This window comes from Echinococcus granulosus, assembly GCF_000524195.1.
Source record: "Echinococcus granulosus chromosome Unknown EG_S00142, whole genome shotgun sequence".
NCBI lineage: Eukaryota > Metazoa > Platyhelminthes > Cestoda > Cyclophyllidea > Taeniidae > Echinococcus > Echinococcus granulosus.
The window spans coordinates 120264-139998 of record NW_020170522.1 but is presented as its reverse complement, the minus strand read 5'-3'; the positions used below and the strand labels follow the sequence as shown (position 1 = coordinate 139998).

General features: G+C 42.5%; 3 protein-coding genes across 3 annotated transcripts; all 3 read right to left on the bottom strand. All coding sequences in view use genetic code 11, as the record gives it.

Moving 5' to 3' along the window:
* Positions 1-533: 533 nt before the first annotated feature.
* EGR_09313 (hypothetical protein) lies at positions 534-4473 on the bottom strand (the record flags this gene model as incomplete). The annotated part of the gene is made up of 4 exons (XM_024498562.1): positions 534-661; positions 1769-1929; positions 3239-3336; positions 4324-4473. The coding sequence occupies 4 exons, from the start codon at positions 4471-4473 to the stop codon at positions 534-536; spliced, it is 537 nt and encodes a 178-aa protein (XP_024347035.1).
* Positions 4474-10192: 5719 nt separating this feature from the next.
* EGR_09312 (NF-kappa-B inhibitor-interacting Ras-like protein) lies at positions 10193-13961 on the bottom strand (the record flags this gene model as incomplete). The annotated part of the gene is made up of 10 exons (XM_024498561.1): positions 10193-10587; positions 11086-11556; positions 11622-11736; positions 11816-12001; positions 12712-12855; positions 12879-12911; positions 13007-13077; positions 13356-13476; positions 13614-13811; positions 13851-13961. The coding sequence occupies 10 exons, from the start codon at positions 13959-13961 to the stop codon at positions 10193-10195; spliced, it is 1845 nt and encodes a 614-aa protein (XP_024347034.1).
* Positions 13962-15300: 1339 nt separating this feature from the next.
* On the bottom strand, positions 15301-18675 carry EGR_09311 (hypothetical protein; the record flags this gene model as incomplete). The annotated part of the gene is made up of 1 exon (XM_024498560.1): positions 15301-18675. One exon carries the CDS (start codon positions 18673-18675, stop codon positions 15301-15303), a length of 3375 nt encoding a protein of 1124 aa, XP_024347033.1.
* Positions 18676-19735: the final 1060 nt, after the last annotated feature.

The following is a 19735-nucleotide window of genomic DNA, read 5'->3' as shown; positions in this document are numbered from 1 at the left end:
TTTTTCTAGGGAACTGCCCTTATCATTGTGTTAGCATTGACTTGTCGATAATTTATTTTACGCTGAGTACTTATAATTAGCTGGAAAAAGACTCGGCTTTACCTTTACCTTAAACTTAAACCATTTCCGATGGCGATTTGAAGGACTTATAGGCTTTATCAAACCACTAAATTAAATTGAATATCCCTTATGCAAAAGAGCCTCATTTCCTATGGGGAAGATAACTTCAATCGAAGTATTTTCTAAATCTTCATTAAATGTAGGTTTGGTTAGCATTGTCGCATGTCACGATTCACTACAGAATTGCGACTTTCATTTGAAAAAGGAAAGTATAACGATCTTACGGAAATTTGGAACACTAGGTATAAATTTTAAAGTCGTATAATCTACCTACACAAGTGAACTCGCCTACTCCAATCTACTCAGTTTTATAAATAATTGTGTCAGTGATTACCAGTTGAGGAACACAAAAGTTCTCAATCAACCGGACGATTTTAAAGCGCCATCTTCTCACACTGCAGCCATTTCTAATATCAATTCTCTTTATTCAGAACAGAAGTAAGAACGTAGAAATGAAATATGTAAAAAAGCCGAAATTGTTTTCTGCTTTTGTAAGGATATTTGAGAATCCTGAAGAAGTTTGCTAGCAAGAATTTTTGGTCTGCAAGAACATGGAATAAAAAAAAGGGAATTCGCTGCCTTCTGCACTGATATAGCTACTCAACTGCCAGCAGTTTGGGAATTGAATACGGAAATTGATAACTGACGTGTAGTCGGTTCTTTATCACCAGTTTTAAATCGTTGAGGCAAATATATAATTGTACGGCCATTCATTAAGGATACTTATTAACACTGTAATAACTGTGAAACGCCAATTACATTTCACGTGGAATGTCGAGTTTAATGCGATCGGGATATTTCTGTGAATGGCGAATAAGTCAAGCCGAGTCTAACTAAACCCTAGCGGTGGTGTAATGCGCGTTTGTTTAAATGCACCTTTCAGGTGAGAAGCGGACAGTACATACGAGGTGGAAACGAACCCCAAACCTGTATAACTCCAAACACCTGTACACTTTCGTATCACCTACTCAACAAGAGATTTCCTCATCTAACCACTCTATTCCCTCCATGGGGGTGAAGATAGAGGTGGGAGAGAGTAACGCTGAGGCTGTTACAGGAGGCTATCAAGGTACCGAGGAGATTTTTCGCTTAAGTCTGATGAGGTTCCACCATATTATCTACGTTAATTTTCAGTGTCGGCTTCGTCATAAAGAAAAAGTGATCTTTGAAGTTTGCGTGACAACGTGAATATTGCAAATTCCTTCTAAAGAACAATATGGTCTGTCCTGCAAATCTACCCGAAGCTGCAACAGTATTCTACGAGTAAATCAAATTAAATGCAAACTAAATCCCTACTGCTGCCTAGATTAACGGAAGGTGGGATAAAGATTGAGAGTACCTCTGATAAATTGTTTCCTCAGACCTTCTCCAACTCATCTGCTTGGCAATTAGGCAGTAAAGGTTGTGTTCGATTAATGAGTTTTTTCTTTTAAATGAAACCTAAGAATCTAGTGACGATGGGTGTTAGAATTTTCGTTAAGACGTTTTACTCCAAGTAGAAGTATCAGAAGCCCAGTTTTTACCAAAACCATTCAGATAAGTAGTTTGTCATTGTGAATAGCCGCATCGACACTAGTCTGGAGAACGCACATGCCTGTGAGGATTGTAAGAAAGTACGCACATTCACCATAATGCCAGTCCCCTTAACCCCTAGCTTCTATAGCCTGTGTTAGCGCTATTACGAAGCAAAGTTTATTGCAATCAAGTTTAAAAAACTGATCACAAGGCTTACTCTGAACCAAATTGTCTGAACATTGTTGCTTTACCAGCCGAAATGGCAATATTGTGCAAGTATTGCGTGAATTTGCTCTAGGAAATGGATATGAAGATGGGAAATGGCGTCTGGATCGGTTCCCGGCCAACTTATTACACAATGAGGCTTGTCTGAAATCTGGTTTGCCTCGCGTCCACTCCGTAAACAGATAGCGTCATGGCCATCGCTGCGCCCATCTTGCAAGCAGTATTAGCTCAATTTGAAGGATCAAATGATAGCACAAAAGACTGAACAAGTGGAAAATTAGGGTCAGATGTTGGTTTGTAACTGTGCTAAAGATCGGACTTGTTAAGTGATATGTTTAGCCACAAAACGCTTGTGAAATAGTTAGGTTGTGTAGCAAAACACTTTTCTTATGGTATTAGATAGTTCATAAGATAGTAGAATACCTGCAACCAACAGTATTGCAGCTATGATACTTCAGTCTATCTCTGCCTAAGGATTCACATACCAAATTCACTTCAGTAATCTAAAAGCACAATTCAACTCCCACCTCAGCCCCAGAAGCAAAAGTGCTTAACCAGGGCTTTTAAGATTGGAACAACCACTAGTGTTAGGCGGGATGGGAAGAAACAAGTTTGTAGTGACCGGAAAGTGGATGAGGCAATGGCTAGAGATCCAGTTTTTGGGCAGATTCCAGCTTCTCCAGGACATGGACAATTTGGGCCGATTTTGTAGGCAGCCGATTTCTCAGATCTGATTTTACTCTGCCGGTTCGATTGCCTCATCTACTTGTGTTTGTCTCGTCTTCCATCTACTGTGACTGTTTGCCCATAATGTGATGAACTAAGGTATTAGGGCTCATTTCAATAATATACTTGAATAATTAAAATCGTGACTTTACCTAATCTGAGTGATCCAAGCACACGTCTTTCACGTATTCGATTGGGCAGTCTACTGTCCCGACCGAAGTTAAAGAGTGGAGAGGAGTGGGAATTTTGCAGCCTAGCCTGCTAAAATTCAACTACATGGATCATCCTCTTTGCATAGTTTTGTTCTTCTTCTTCTTCTTCCTCCTCCTCCTCCTCCTCCTCCTCCTCATCCTCCTCCTCCTTCCCCCCTCCCCCTCCCCCTCCCCTCCTCCTCCTCTTGTCATCGACCTTCTTTGATTATCCTTAATTTAGGAAGCGGCATCCACACATACACACTCTTCTCCTCATCCCGATTTCTATGTCCAAGTAGAGTTCCTCTCATTAAGGCTTGAGTAAGGGATTAATTTCCCTGAATTCCCTAGGGCGGAACAATGGATGATGTTCCACACTCCAAGAGCATAATGACGGCCATGGACTGCCGAGTAAGATAGGGTAAAGTGATCTCTTAAAAGCCGGCTACTGTGGTATTTACACATTATGCAAAAATGAAAAACTCTGTTGATTTTCTGTGACATTTTTTGGATATTCTTCTGAAAATTCTTGACGAAATATGTAGTATCGTAAACAGAACTGAAGCATTCAAAAGTAAAGTGTTATTCAATGATGGGAGGATAGTGAAGCTTCCTGCCTGCTACGTTACCGTTTTCATGACCTTTAAACGAATGTTCTGCAGAAATTGGACTTGTCGATTTCCCTCTCTATCCAATTCCGAAAGCAAAGGTGAATTGGCTGCTCGGTGAACGCGAAAGGAAGTCATGGTGTAGGTAAATTTAAGTAATCCTACTAACATCCGCGTCAATGTACAACATCTTGTTGTAAATTGCAAAATGATTTTCCTAACTCTCAATTCCCTTTCAATTCCCCTTTTTCCACTTCGCTTAACCCTGGTCTTCTAGGTCTTTTTGATAGGAACCCATACTGCTTGAGTTTGCCAACAAATGGCTATTATTTAAGCTTAATTTTACCGTATCTGATGAATATTATAAATGAAGCAATGGTGGAGATGGAGTCGGGTTTGCAATCCTTAAAGTGTTTAGTTTAGCATTTTGATAATGTGGACACTCAAGTCTCCGCTATTGTACTTCCACTCGACCTCCTTGCCATGCCGGTAGCCTTCCAGCTCATCTGTACGTTGGAAAGACTCAAAGCACTACAAAAATGGGAGCGTGAACCGAACCCGATCCTAAAGGACAGCTACACTGATTTCCATTTTTGCTATGGATGGCAGAATCAGTGACGACCTCCAAAAGAAGGGCTGAAAATGACGTCCACCATCGGCAACTACCCCAGTCACGTGTTCTGCAGGAACGCTATTAAAATCTAAAGCTGCTTTAGCTGTGAACCATCTGGAAGAGTTCGGTACTAAGCTGTCTGCGGCACCTCTATGAAGGTGTTGAATGAGTGATCACAAGATGCCTTCTCTACCTCTCTACTACCTGGATAGAAGCCATATAGATATAGCTGAGCCGTACTGAAGTGAGAACAATGTGTCAAGGAAGGTTGACGGGCAACAGTATCCCCACAAAACTATTTTAGACCCGTCCTTTATTGAATTACCTTACTTTTATCTAGCTTTTCTGAGACTAGTGACGTGAATGTGTGGTCAGCACATTCTCTCTTCTCCAATACTGTTACCAAATAGGAGACAATTTTAGATCCAGTGGATTTGCCAAGAGGGATCAGTGACTTTGCAGACAAATATCTCATTTGAATGCAAATTCGATGGCTGGCGCGAAAGCCTGTCCAAAGGGGGCACCAGAAGTGTGACTCGTAGGAGAGAGGACAAGGTAATACTTTAATTATTTGTTTAACACTTCTCTTTAGTTACAAGAACGCCTAAGTCTAGGCCCTTGTACCTCCGCTGGACATAACAGCCTCTGGGCCATGCTAGTAGTCCCTCAGCCTCTTTGTACATTGGTAATACTAGGGACCCCGCATATGCTGAAGAAAAATGACAGCAAAACAGGAAACTAATTTGCTATAGTATTAAGGTATGGTTACAACACTCGTGAATCCGAGGTATCAGCTATTCATCAAATACAATGCATCAGTCAACAGTGATGAGAAATTGTGGCTCCTAAAATGATTTGTTTGTATTGAAATATCGGACAATCTAACCCTTCCCATAAACGTTAATGGTGCTTGAAGTCTTGTATACCTTTTTTCAGCCCTTCCGTCCATTTGACGCGAGGAATTTTTTTGCGGAGTGCAGAAAACCATGGAATGCTTATTTTAACACCGAATATGTAAGGGCAGTGAATCCGCCTCTTCCTTCATAACTCGTTTTATGATGTAAACTTGGAGGCAGGTTTAGATTTGAAGTGAAGCAAAGTGCTAATGGAAAACTGTTACTACTAACTTGGTAGTTTGAATTGCCGTGTTTCACCTACTTTGCACCCTTACTGGCGATTTAGGTTTAACTAAAATCCCCATACTACTTACAAACGTCAATAGATAGGTAGACAGATGGATAATCATTTCTAAAGGAAGCATTGACAGTGTTGACAGTGTTCATTTCAGTTGCTACGCCGTTGCCAATGTACTCCTTTACCTTGAATCTCAACCACAGATTATTTAAAATGGCCATATTCTGTTAAGTCCTGAGGTTTGGTACCTCACTTCCATTGACGGAACTATTCAACCAAGGAAATCGTCCCCTCCATATTATTTTACTTTCTCAAATGTCGAGTTGCCTCCATTGAATCAAAACGCTGAAAGATTTGACTTGCTACTCCGTTGGATGGATTCGGGCAGATACCTGAAATGTATTAAACAGATGTCAATTAATTTTCTTACTTGCATAACCCTTTCCCACCGAATAACTAAATAGCTTTTTTATTAGGATGTTACAAGAGTTACTTTAAATGGCTTCTCTTCCTTTGTCCCACTATGATCATAAATTGGAAAAATATTTTATTAGAAAAACGGCAATTTACTCCTTAGCTTGGAATAATTTTTCAGTGCATCACATTTATAAATCTAAATTCTCGCTTTTAAGAAATGTGTAGACTTGTAACAAACCTAATCTTCTCTGAAGTTGTAAGACGTCGTAGTAATACGGTAGAAAATGCATTGCTGACGTCCAGGTGAACTGAGGGGTTTTCGGGCATGGCCTAAAAGCCATACCGCTAACCGGAAGCACAAAAGTTTAGGTTTAGGTGCCCTTGAAATCAAAGCGAAGATTTAAAAAAACTATCAAAGCATTGCGGAGTCCACCTCTTCATTTGGCCGTCATTCTCGGCGCTCGCCTTGGTCAATTTCCCGTGTTGGCCATCATAAGGTAGTCTTTGATAGATGGTAAACCCCGATTTGAGAACCAACTGCATCATCCGTGGAATTTGCGTGCAAATGAGAGGATAACTGACTGTAATGTTAATTATCCACTTTGACGATTCCACCAAATCTGGAGTTTCGGCCTATTTTGGAATTGTTTTGCGCGAAAGAGGAATGTGAAGATCATCTCGTATGTCTATCGCTAGTCTCAAGATCTCTGGTATGAAAGTAGAGTCTTTTAATGAATGCCATAATTTAAACTAGTTTCGTGGGGTAAAGTTTTGCATCAGTACCTCCTTCCTACTTTGTTTGTGCTTCATTGCTGCCCTGACATGTGTATCTGTGATCTATCCAGCTTGTAGGGAGATGGAGGAGGTATCGCGTGTTCGCTTCACTGGCATTTCCATACGGGTACCATGGAAAGTTCCGCAACGAACTTTTCCAGATAGATCCCGACTACTGCCGCTTCAATTCTTAATACTATTCCTGCAGAACCCAGAAGTAGAGCAGCTGCCAAAGGTAGAAAGCATTTTCAACCCTTTTATTAGGAATTGTTACAGACTCTCTCATCTGTAGCAAATACTCTTCTTCCATCACGTTAATGCTTAGCATTTAGTAATGGAAATCAGGGTAAAAGTCCGTTAAGAAAGGGTTGCTTTCCGTTGCCAACAATGTAGCGCCCAGAGTTTTTCTTGAAGAGGAAAGATGCAGTAATACTAGGGCAGAATATGTCCTGCCGATCTGCAGAAGGGTAGGTGCCTTGACAGCAAAACCCAAAGGTTAGGCCGCCGGGTGGGAGTACAGAGGCCTAGCCTTCGATACCCACAAAACCGAACCAAAGAGTCAGACAAATAATCAAAGTATTCCGCCGCAATAGTACGAGTTCAAATGTGAAGTTACTAAGACATTTTCAATCCTTGTTACATCCTTGCTTTGACACAAGGATTAACGAACCAGCTCCACTTATTATTACTATTATCGGCGTGTCACTGTAACTAATAGGTTGATTCTCAGCCTTCTAATTGAGTCCGTGAATTTTCAATCAACTTTTAGGCCCACTCAGTGGATAGGACTAAACCTCTTTCGAATTTTCAGAGGGTAATTATTACCCTATCAGGCTAAAACTTCGGTTAACCATAACAATCGTAATGGATTCAAATTTCCCTTTTTAACTGTCATAATGACCGCTTTGAAAATTTCAACCACTTGGAAAGTAATATTATTATTTTTCAATTATTTTTAAATTGGGACACCTTTTTTTCAATATACACAAAAGGAACGCACATCTTTTGGCAAGGTTTTAAATTGAGGGCAGATAAATACTGCCCAATTTTCTTATCCATTCCGTGTATTTTAATAAGAAAAAACGAAAATATGGTCGTTGAAGTAGCGCCATGAAACTGCCCCAAAGAAAAAAGTAGGCATAATACTTGCAAAGAATATGTTCTGGCGACGTACAGAAAGGTTTGGAGGTTGCTGGAATGACCCGGAGGTCATGCCACCCAACGGAGGTACAGTTGCGGAGCTTTAAGTGATCTTGACAACAAAACGAAGGTCTGAGCATATAATCAAAGCATTACACTTAAATCAAAAGGAAACGATTTATGTTATCCCGTTAGACCATGGTCCGGATTCTGTCACCCAATAAATTTTAACTTTGAGGGTGTTCACCTAATATTAAATCTTTTTATTCGGGTATTTTAAGCTCCCTTTCTTCGATTCCGTAGGACATAATTTGAATCTCCTCCATGCCTGTCTCCTGCACCGCGTGGAAATGGCATCATAAATTCAAAATTAGAACAACTTTTAGGTCCAATCATCACTCCAAAAAAAATTGAGGACACTTTCAATGATGCTCAGCTATATTACTCTTTGTCAGTCAGACTATGGTTATGTGACAGGTTTAAAGGAGGAAGTGAAATTTCAACCGCAAAGCCATGCCTTGGACATTCAGTTTTTGTCAACCCGTTGTCGTATGGTCAGATAATTCTACCAATCGGACGCACCCAAGGCGAATGCGTCCAAGGTCAACCGAAACTGAATTGACGGTAGTTAGTGTAATGAGTTTGATGTTTGTGTGGTTCTCGGTTTTGGTAAAGGGGTCACTCAGGTGTGCTCCGCAAGTGTACCTTCGCCGGTTATGCTGGTCTCTAGACCATGCCAGCAGGCCTTCAACCCTACTGTCGGTCGATGATGCATATTTTGCTCAAGTACTAAGTCTTCGTTTGAAGGAGATCTCGGAGCACTACATCAATGGCAGCGGAAAGCAAACTCCAAGGTGCTAAACCTTAGAGCGACGGAAAAAAAGCACTTTTTCTGCAGACGGAGAAATCGGTGAAAGTCTATAGCAGAATGTTTGTTAATGATGCCAACCTTCGGCAACTATCCCAGTCTCGTGGTCTACAAAACAGCGATTAACACCTGAATCGGCACTGACCGTGAATCATCTGGAAAAGTTCGTTGGGGAGCCACCTGTCGTCCCTGTATAAGGGCATCAATTGTGTGAACTCGTGATACCTCCTCCGCTTCCCTACTAGCTGGATGAAACACAGATAGATATGGCTGGGCATCTCTGAGGTGGGAAGAATGTGACATCCCGTCTTTTGCTACTAGACCCTGTTTTTTGGACAGTGTTCCCACCACTAGCAATGAACATACGTGATGGATGGCACATTCTCCCTCCTCCGAATCCAGTAGAATTTCCAGTTGCAATCAAGTATCCTCTCTGTTGCATGAGAATTCGATGACTGGCACGGCTGGTTCCTTACAGCTCCGACTACATTGTGATGACTGAAGTGGGAGGTTAGCCAGGGAGAGCTCCGGTGAAGAACCACAAATGAGGAGAGGGGCTATGCACCACGCTAGTGCTTTGTTTAACTCAGTCTTGGCAAAGGGGCCACTTAGGTGCTCTCCCATGGTACTTTCCCCGGGTAAGCTGACCTTCGGGCCATGCCAGTAGTACCAAGCCCTGTTGTATCGAATATGGATATTCTGTCCAAGTATTATGGCTTCTTCCTTATTCGGGAAAGTCTCAGAGTGCTACAGTAAGAACTATGAAGAAGCTCATTGGACGTTCTTGCACCTTGGATGTATAAGTGCATTCAAACCGACTGCTCAACCAAAGGATTGGTTTACAGATGCTTGCTGAAAATAATTATTTCATATTCTTCATAAGATTTCTCCCATGGACGCGATCGGAAGACCCACCCTGGGCGAGGTGACCCATTTCGGCCTTCAGTTAGATCTTCCACTTTGCTATCTTTATAAAAATCTCCCTTGAATACCTACTTTCTAGGTCCATTCAATAATTGTGAGCTTCCACAACAATACCGATTCTTATAGTAGCCAAGTCCGCCTTCTACATGAAAATTTTCAATGGGCGGATCTGCCTAAACTTTGAATAAATTTACCTTGGAGTATTATAAAAGTAAGGCTAAAATTATGAGTTTGAAAGAGGAGCCTTAAATTTAAACATTGCCTACTAGGGACCCAGTGCTCAGGGTATTGGACGAGTTTTGTCCCCTTCCGGTAATATGGATAGGGCAAACCTGGAACACCAGGCAACCTTCCCAGGATGACCACATTTTAAATTCCACACTTAAGAACTAAATGTGCTTTTGAAGAGCAAATTTGAGGTGCCAAGTATAACTATGTCCTTCGGATTAGGTCCATTTTTCTCCTATAAGCAGTATAAGTCTTGACGGTAAGATGAACGGTTACAGTCCTGTCTATAGAATTTCAGGATCCATCAAATCATCCGTCAAATTCACCGATCACACAAGGGTATCCCAATGACAAATTCACCAGTTTACTTAATGTTTGGTTTGGGTTTGTTTAACCTGACATCTTAAGTGAACTTTGACGTCCACGCCACCCTCACCTGAACCAACAATACCTCTGACCTTCTTTACGTTGGTAACAGGGTTAAATTCGTACACATAGCCTCTTCGGAGGCAACTCAGCTGCTATAATGCATTTTGAACCTCTCAAGTCCCCAGGAAAATTCATACTCACGCAATACACTCGACGAAAACTCATTTCTAAACCTCAAATGAGTTTTTATATATCACTTTTACAAATAACTATCTAAAAAGTCAAATAATGCTGTAACGACAAACACGGCGATATAAGGATGTGCTTTCCTACCATTTAATCAAGAGTCCCTGTACACGTCCCAAACATTTAAGGTTCCCAATCCTCCTGCAGAGGCCGGTGCAGTGGTTATAAGCCACTTAGACGGGAGGAAGAGGGCTCCACGAACGGAGAGCGACTGATCCCGCTCCCCCGGGGTTAGCTTAGAGGGGTCGGTCAAGATTGAGGACCAATCGCCGAGCAGAGTACCTCCGCCAACCACAGCTCCAGGGCTACGCAGATTGCCGAGGCAACGAGCACGACCTTTAGGTGTCACGGCGAAACAACGTATGTCACCGTTCCATTGGCCAGCAGCCAACAATCGACCGTCATTGCGCCAGGTCAATGAACTGATGCCATTGAACTCATTGCTGGGAGGCTTTTTGGTGCAACGCTCAAGAAGGAAGTTGGAGGGGTCTGAAAATGGGCAGACAGTCATTCAAATCGAAAATTAAAGTGAATTTTATTGATCAAACATTGAGTAATGACCAGTATGAAGAAGTTTGATATTTACGCCCCGAAGAGGAGGACGCTGCAAAACGATTCGAATGAAAGTTAAGAGTGACCGAAAGTTAAAAGGAAGATTTTAGGTATTTTGAGTAAAAAATTAGTAAACTTTTAGCTAGAAATAAAGCTATTAACCATTTCATCATGATAAATCAAGAAGTCAGATGTTCGTAGCCAAAACCTAATTCATTTGTCCAACTTCTGGAGATGTCCGAGGGATTTATTCTTCATTGAAGCTACTTTTAAATATTCATATTGAAAGTAGAGAAGACAGAAAAGAGGGGAAGCACTCTTATCTACTGGTGCTGTGTTCAGCTCAAGTGATTAGCTAATGAAGGCTGAAGTGTCGAAGGAATAGAATAGTCGAGTAATAAATTAAATTTATCCAATCACAGAAAAACTCCCAACCTTCGGACGTTAGCTTGAGAAGCTCAAAGTCAGGCAGCTGTTCGTCCCCATCGGCTACAGCAGATTTACCCACAGCGATAAGCGTTATGGACGCATTGACAGTGAAAGCTGCCAGACACGTGATTGGTCGAATGTCTGATGGCGAGAGAGGTGAGACTCGAGCCACCTGTCTGCCCTCCACAAAAAGCACCACACAGCCTGCCTCAAATCCACCCAAAAAGTAACAGGTTCCGTCACAAGTGACTCCACTCAGTGCCATACACATGCCCAGCCGGGAGATTTGACTTGCATCTACGGAGCAGATAGTCAAACTGTCTAGCGATCGAATCGCCTCTAGGTTGACTGTGGAGGCGTCCTCCTCATCCACTCCAACGTAGACGAGGTAGCGATCAGTGTGGAGATTGCTGCTAGGTTGCCAGATGTTGAAGGGACAGAGAGTGTACTGGCAGCAAACTACTTCTAGCAGGGGCTCTTGGATGCGATTGAAAATTATTAGAATAAATATTCATTAAAATCATAAAAGAATTTGGCCATACTAGGAGAGGGGGTTAGATCAGTATCCCAAAACCGAATTTTGCCATCTCTACCCTGAGAGATGAGACAGGCTTCACGCGTCACCGCTTTCCAAGGGGCTACAGACAAGCCGATGACCTGAAAATAGAAACCGGTAAGACTTTGTGCTGGAATGAAATAAGCATACAGAATGTAAGATAAAAAGGGGTTTCGAGACCTGAGATTGGGGATGAGCGAGCCACGCTGCGCATTGACGTTTCCAGACGAAATTGCAGGCGCTGATGTGACCGTCTGCATGTCCGGCAAAAAGAACTTCGCTTTGCTCTGCATAGGCAATGCAGACACACGATTTGATTGACCCTGTGCCTTTTGGACCCACAAGAGGTAAGGAAAACGCTGGCAGCTATGAAAAAAGCGGAAATCCTCACACACATTCGGTCAAGCTATCAATGGAGACATATCATATTCAATACACAATTAAAAAAAAACCTAATATCTACATTGAATTCTCCTTAGACACCTTCCGGAGTTTTCTTAAGCGCCACAGTGCAAATAGCATACCTTTGAAAAAGAATCAGATTTGCGAGATGGATTTTGTTGCAAAAGATTTGTTTGATGGCAAAGTATCCTAAAATCTAAGCCTCCATCAAATCACCCTCTAAATACCACTCGGAGAATCCACATAGGTCAACAAAAACTGAGGTCAAAATTGCAGCAAAAGTAATCGTTCCCCAACATTCGAGGTTCTAAATAGCCTAATGCTAACAAAAATTTATTTGAAAAACGTTCACAAGCATTTCTGCTTAAGACGATGGGTCTGTCCACCGAAAATCTACTGGACCAGAGCAGGTGTCTCAAGAACAAGCAAAAATCCATAGACTTCTTCCAAGTCAAAAATTTTAATCGCATTTCAGCTGGAAAAGTGCAAGCAAAATTGCCTTGGACAGGACACAAAGATCGCTCCCTTGATAGCGTGACCTGCGGGCACACTATAAAAGGTCACGTACTTAAAACAGAGCGTGGTCTTCATCCCTTGTAGTGAGGATATCCATCATACTTCAGGTTAACAATGCATAAGCCTCAAGTCACAAACAAGAAAAGTAATTCACACACAATTGCGAACACAAACAAAGACGCGCTTTTCAGTTCGAGATCTTCGTTATCTTTACCAATAATAACAGTAGTAGTCAGAAAATAGTAAACCAAAGCATTAAAAGATGGGTCACTCCCAGAAAGTTGGAATGAAAGAATTGGAGACTAGGAGGGATCAAATTATCGACCTTCCCGTTTCCCGAATGCAAACGACGTCTTACCTAAAAGGATAGAAGAGTAAGCCTGTCATTGGTCTGCTCTAGACCTGCAGGATTAAGTTCATTCCAAAACACAACCTACTCTGTGGCTGGTGCACCCTGAGTACTAGTCCAGAAAGGATCTGTAGAAAAGTTGCCTTGTCATAAGCATTTGTCTCAAAATACCCAACTGAAAGAAAGGAAAATGAATGATATCGTGTCTTCTATGCCGTCATGCTCAGGCATAAGGCAATGAAATACCATGCGCCTAATTTACGAATCTGGAGTAAAGCAGTTCCTACAAGCATCAAAAGGACATCAGATTCTTGTAGCATACATTCAATTTGATTCTTTATTTCCAGAAAATCAATCACTACCAAAATAGTACAGCCTGAAGGCGTAACTCTCGCATTCATTTAAAACTTTGGGAATTCCATTGGTCCTCCTAAGTTATAGACACTCACAAACCTTTTTCTCGTTGAGCCCAGGCGCCCGGTGGGAAGTTTTCAAATTGAGAACTTCTGGGTTGATCATTTTTATTTCCGATAATCACTGTGGGCATTTCCCGTTTTTCCTTTATGCAATCGATCTATAATAAGGAACAATGTTATCCGTTCCATCAAAACCGACGACAAATACCCACTTATGCTTAAAAACCAAAATTTTGTTCTTATGCATTCATTGATAAAGCACTGTAAAGCAACCGTAAGCCGTTGAGTGACTCACATCTGCCTTTATTTTCTGCATCGCAGCAAAGGAGTCGAAACTTGTGATGTCGAAGACCAGAATAAGAGCGTCAGATGAATTCACGAAATGTCGACCTATTGAGGTGTTCATACCACCGATTTCGTAGATGCGAACCTTTTCTTGGCTACTCTTTTCAGCCGATATACACAGAGTATAAGTGTCCTCATACGTTGGCAGCTAACAAAATGACCATTAGGTGGTGTGCTGATCATGTACGTGTTTTTGAAGGTCTGGGAGAGTGTTTGTAGGAGTTTCAAGGGAGTAGACTAGACTGGTTTTTCCAGCTCCTGAAGCACCACATAAAAGGATTTTAGTCGCGCGAACCATCTACAAATAAAAAACGGGAAATGCAAGTAGAATTTGCAGCGTGGATGATAGGCAATGAATAAAGTGCGTTTTGGGCAGCTTAAAACAAAGGTGTGGGAACATGCGAACAGGGTGCAAAAAATCGAAAGGAAATTAAGTAAATCAAAGATGTCTTTACCAAAAATGGTGCAAATAATTGCCGGAACAAACGGTGCGGTAGATAAAAAGCACACAATGTAAGTGGCCTTCAAAGTGAGTTCCGTATTAGTGTTATGAATGTCAGTTATTTAGTTGGCCTTTTTCCATCTCTATGGAGTATACAGCACATTTTATTTAATTTTACGTTTAAAATTCAAAAGCACTCATGCGCGTGAGCCACTGACATTTTTAGGCACTTTAAAAGCCTGTACTTAAGTTCTAAAATGCACTCTTGAAAAACCCTTTATGTGTGTCCACCGGTTGTTTTCCAAATTATGCACTTGTTCTTTTTGTTTCCGTCTGTTTTCTGAGGCGGATGGCGGTTGGCAAAACTGAACTCGATAGGAGCAGCAATACGGCGATATTCCGAAATCATTTCGGTTCGCACTAGTACATTCATTTACGTTATAGTCATGTGCAGTAGTTAATTTTTTGTGTAACCCTTGGTTCTGGTGACGCTATTCTACTTCCTGCGGGCTGTCCGGCCACCTGGGCACGGCAGTAGGTCCAAGTCCTACTGTTCGCCGACAGCACATATTCTACCTAAGTGTTATGCCTCCTTTCGTTTTCAAGGAAGTCGCTAGGCGTTACGGATTTTCAAACATTTGATGCTCAACCACCCTTCATAAAAGCTGCATTATTTGCCATTATCTGTAAATCATCACCTACTATCCTCATATCATACTGCCTACACTTCATAATTAGTATTTTTCTCATTTTTATGCACCAATTAGTTGATAAAGAAACAAACTTTTGACACATCTTTGTTCGTAAAAACAGTTTCCTAGGCACCTTATTCTTCCCTCGAATATCAAATAATAGTAACTGTTGCATTACTTCCGAAGGATCTCTCAAGGCACTGCTTGTCAGCTAATCATGGCGGTTCTTAACCTCAGCCAGAAATAGTGTCACAATTCCCCTCTAAAAACACAAATACAAGATGTCCATCATGCAACGCACTCTTGGAGCTAAGTCAGCATCCCATGTGTTACGGCACTATGAAGATTTAAACGTAACCAGCTCAGCATTTCAGAAATTACACCTGTTCAAACCATATTTGCCTTGCATTATCCCATGGTTTTTCGAAATGCGAACATAAAAATTCATAAAAACCGAAATTACACAAACCAAGAGCTGAGTAGAGCAGTATTTGCATGAATTATCAGTATGTACAAAGTTTGTCCGCAAATTTCTGACCCATCTGTGCTTGCTCCAACTCGGGATCACTCTCGTTGCCGCAGTAGGAGGCAAAGTCCCGCCGATCCTCTGGAGTAGCGCTTAACGGCGCGTGAACCACAGTGATTCTCGGTGCCAAACGTGGTGAACAGTTAAAGCGTGTTGTAAAGTTCCCCATGGTAGGGGCTTGAACCGATCTATCCCCCCATTTCGCATGCACCATGGGCAAGCGTTCCGTAATTACTAGTTTGGCGTGGAGTGAGGGCAGCCGCTGCTCTATTTGCATCAGTGCAAAGCGAATTGCCATAGTAGTGGGCGCCAGAATGTGAACCTGAAAACAGGGCAGTCCACGTACGAAAATGACTTTATCCTCTGCCAGAAGTATTCTTCCTTCAATTTCATTCTCAATTGCCAGTATGCGCCGATCTTGTGGACCACTTGAGCGCCGCAGCAGGCGTCGAACAGGGTGATCTGTGGGTAATTGACACATTTTAAGCCACAAGAACGGGGCGAAAGGCGCATCCATCCAATCATCTTTGTGAGTTCCTAAAGTGCCAACTGTTCTAGCTCGTTTTGTGTCCTCGAACTTTTGCAAACTTTGACGGTAGAGGTTGAAGGCTTGAGCAAGAAGTTTATGTCTCGTGATGCTAACACGAAAGGGGAGGACAACGTCATCAATGTCGGATGTATCAATGCTAATGAAGCATACAAACTCCTCAAACTCACTCGCCTCCTTCTGTGTCCATTGACCCCACTTATTCTGCCCAATTGACAAATGCCAGCTCCTGTTAGCGTTGTTCTTGTCTCTCAGTACTTGTAGGTACTGTACATACTCACGTAAATCGAGAGCGTACTTTTTTGTTAGTAGAGATAGCAGGTTTTCCACTCCATAGGGTTGCCCTTTCTTATTGTAGCCCTCTAGCTGCGCTTTGAAGCTCGAAATACGTCGAAGAAGTCTCCCGGGTTTCAATTTGTGTGATTTCGGGCGGTTATTCTTCACCTTGAGTGGGTTGCATTCACCTGGAACTGACCTCACAGGTTTTGGCGTTTGATGGCACCGGATTACACAAGGGGAGGGCATGGGAGGTTCAAAGCACGAATAGGAGGAATTGAGGGACCCTGTGGCTTCAGAGAACTTGGTACCTGGAGTTGGGTAGGAGAAGAAATGGAGGGCATCTCCGACGGAATCTGAAGCGAGGATGGACCTTCGGGGAGGTGGAGTGCCCTCGTAGGAACATGGTGCTCTACACCCAGACTCCCTTGCCGACACCGGTGGTGATGTGTGTCGGATTGTCACCGCCTTCCTGTTCAAGCCTGCTTTCACGTCTCCCTTCCCGTTTACTGCATTATTATTTCTATTTAGACATTGTTTGGTATGGACTGGTGGTGAACGTTTTGCTTTTTGGTGTCTGTGTCTCGGTAATGGGAATACTTTTTTGAACTCATCAGCGATGACATTTTCGCACTTAATTGGTTTCGCTGCTTGTTGTACAAACTTTTTAATCCCCATTGGTGGGTTCTTTGATTCGGCAGGGGCCAAACGTTTGTGTTTCTTCACGCTCTCTGGCGATTTTTTACACTTCCAGACTATGACATCCTTCCCGTGTGCATCGGATACGACCTCACTTTCATCGCCAAATTCGGAGACTATGCGTCGCGACTTAACATCTTTACAGCGCTGCTGCCGCTCTTTGGATCTACACTCTTTCCTCCTTCGCCTACTCCTGCTTCTCTTTCCTCTTCGTCTACAAGCCATTCCATCTACTACGGTCTCCTCGTCTGTTCCCTCTCCCGCCCTCAAGCAACTATCAACTTCCTCCAGTGTTTTCAAATGACGCTTGAATTTGTGCCTCATTTTTCGTTTATTCTTCTGTTCTTGGACACATTCTGGTGTATTCTGTGGCACATGCGTGTGTTTCAGACGCTTTTGAAGTCGCCTAGTATTCGCCTTTTTGGATCTACGAGTGTGGACTTGTGTAGAAAGCTCACTCAGCGATCTTTCTGCCACACACCTCTCCAATTCAGGGATGTTTAAGAACTCCTTTTGACTCGACTGTTTTTCAGATAGAGTCTCACTAGGTTCATAATCTATTTTACTTAACTGAATAAATACTTCGTCCTCCACAAAGTCGAGTGTGTTTTGTGACTCCTGTGGGCATCCATTTCGGAAGCAGGGTCCGCTACAGTCGTCTACTACAAAATCAACAACTTTGCTCGTCAATTCAAGGCTCGTATGGTGAGCCCACCGCCTGACTAGATGAGGGAAAGCCTCAGCGGACAAGGCACATTCTCCACTTCTTCTCGAAGTCTGCAATATTTCTCTAGGTACTTCCAAAGGATCCTGAAGTCTTTCAGTACTCTCCTTTTGTCCAAATCTTTCAATCAGTTGCGGCGCGATTCCATTGGAGGTGCGTCCGCTCTCATTTCCTCGAATGCAGTAGCCTTCTGTGCCCAATCTGGCCACTTGAATTCGTTCGTCATACCGTTGCACCTCTCTACTGACCGATTCTTCTGCATTTTGAGTATTCGGTTTAGTGGTTTGGGCAGAAATAGCATATTGTTTTGCATTTTTGTCAAGCCGGACTCCGCCTTCCTCTTCATTTTTCTTCCATGCCTTCGCCTCCACCTTCTCTCTCCTATTTTCCTCCTTTTTCTTCTTCCCATTCTCCCCTTCGACTTTATGTCTTGGCCACCCTATTGTCGAATTCCCAGCTTTGTCCAACTCTCCCTGCTTGTTCTCTCTCTCCTTCTGCTCTTCGTCCTCATGTGCTGTCCCCCCTTTTGTTAACTTTGAATCAGACGACAACAACTGTGAATCATGTTTCTTTTCTAACTTGTGTGGCGGAATCGGTGGACTGACATGGGGTCGGGGTAAAGTTTCATTCGTTTCTGATTTCAGCTCCGATATCCTCAAAAAGACCGTAGAATCCGTGTCCGAGTCTGCCTCGCTAGCGTGGCAATTGTTCCGCCCTGAGATTGAGACACTCTCGGCTTCTAGATCGCGTGTGATACGATAGATGGCCGACAGCATCTCGGAACGTCTTTTACGAGAACGAGTTTGTGAACTTGAACAAGTTCTTTTGGCGCCTCTTGAAGGTGCGCGAGATCTACCCGCCTTGATGACAGGTCGTTCGAACAACTTCTTAACACGCTTAGCACTGTTATTTTTCGTTTTGGAAGGTGGGTGAGGAGCTATTTTTTCGCTATCAGAGGTCCGACAGTCAGGAAAAGGGGGAGGCGGTATTGAAGGTGGACTTTTTTGCTCTCTGGGAGAGTTGCCGATAGCGGTGATTGATAAAAGATACGATATCCACGAATCCCAAGTCTGGAAAGCCAGTAGGCGTTCACGTGCGTGTTCCATTCAGAAGCATGGCCAGGTACCTATCTGATTCCATGCACACGTATGACGCGGTTTGTCATCACATGACCAGAAATCGATGTCACTTGTGTGACCTGTGTTTAAGTTGATGATAGAATCTGCCGCGACATTTGAACATTCGGTAAAAAAGAGTTGTTTCTCATTTAATGCATACCCACATTTAGTTATTTTTACTTCTTTGTCCACCATAATTCCAGTTCATTTTGTAAAAAATAAATAAAGGTTTACCAAAGAGGAGAGAGATCATTCTGCGTTCGATTAGACGAAAGTCTTATTGAAGGCCTTACGAACCGCCAATGCTTTTTTGTTACATCAAGTCTATCTGATTCACAAATCTGATAAAACATGGTTTGTGAAAAGCCACTATGTATATATTACATCAATCTCACCAGGTTGTACCTCCACTCCACGAAATGGCTCTTTGGGTATACCTGTAGTCTTCAAGGCCTTCTGTACATTCAGGCTGGTACGGTTCGTTACTTCAGGTAACCTCAGGACGCTTCACCAGTGAGCGTGACAAGCAAACTAGATGTAAATGGGTAACTGTCTTGATTACTCTGATCTGTTTTTAGATCTTAACTTTACGTAAGGAGGACGTCTCGCTAAGGATGGATAGATGTGGGAATAGTTACAGCGGAGAGGATGCCAAAGCCACACTCAGCCTTGGGAAGCATCGAAATCTTCTGTTCTGCATGAAGGCAGTTAGCAACTGTAGCTACACTAGAATTTACCAATTCGAGGACGTCCATTATGGTATTGCCATCACATTAATGCGGAGGTATGTGAAATCCGTAAACACATGATACTCTCTCCACATCGCTAATGTCCAAAAAGAGTGCAGATAGATGCCTAAACAACTTTGGAATGAGGGCAAGCTAGAACGGAGGAATAGACGCAAATAGTGTGGTTTTTCAAATGTTTCTGCCTGTAGTCATCATAAATATGCTGGTTATGGTGCACCTCTTAGCTTTGAGCTGTACAAGACCAGGGAACTCATTCCTCTCTTCAACACTTTGGTTCACAAAAGAGTCAAGACTCCGGA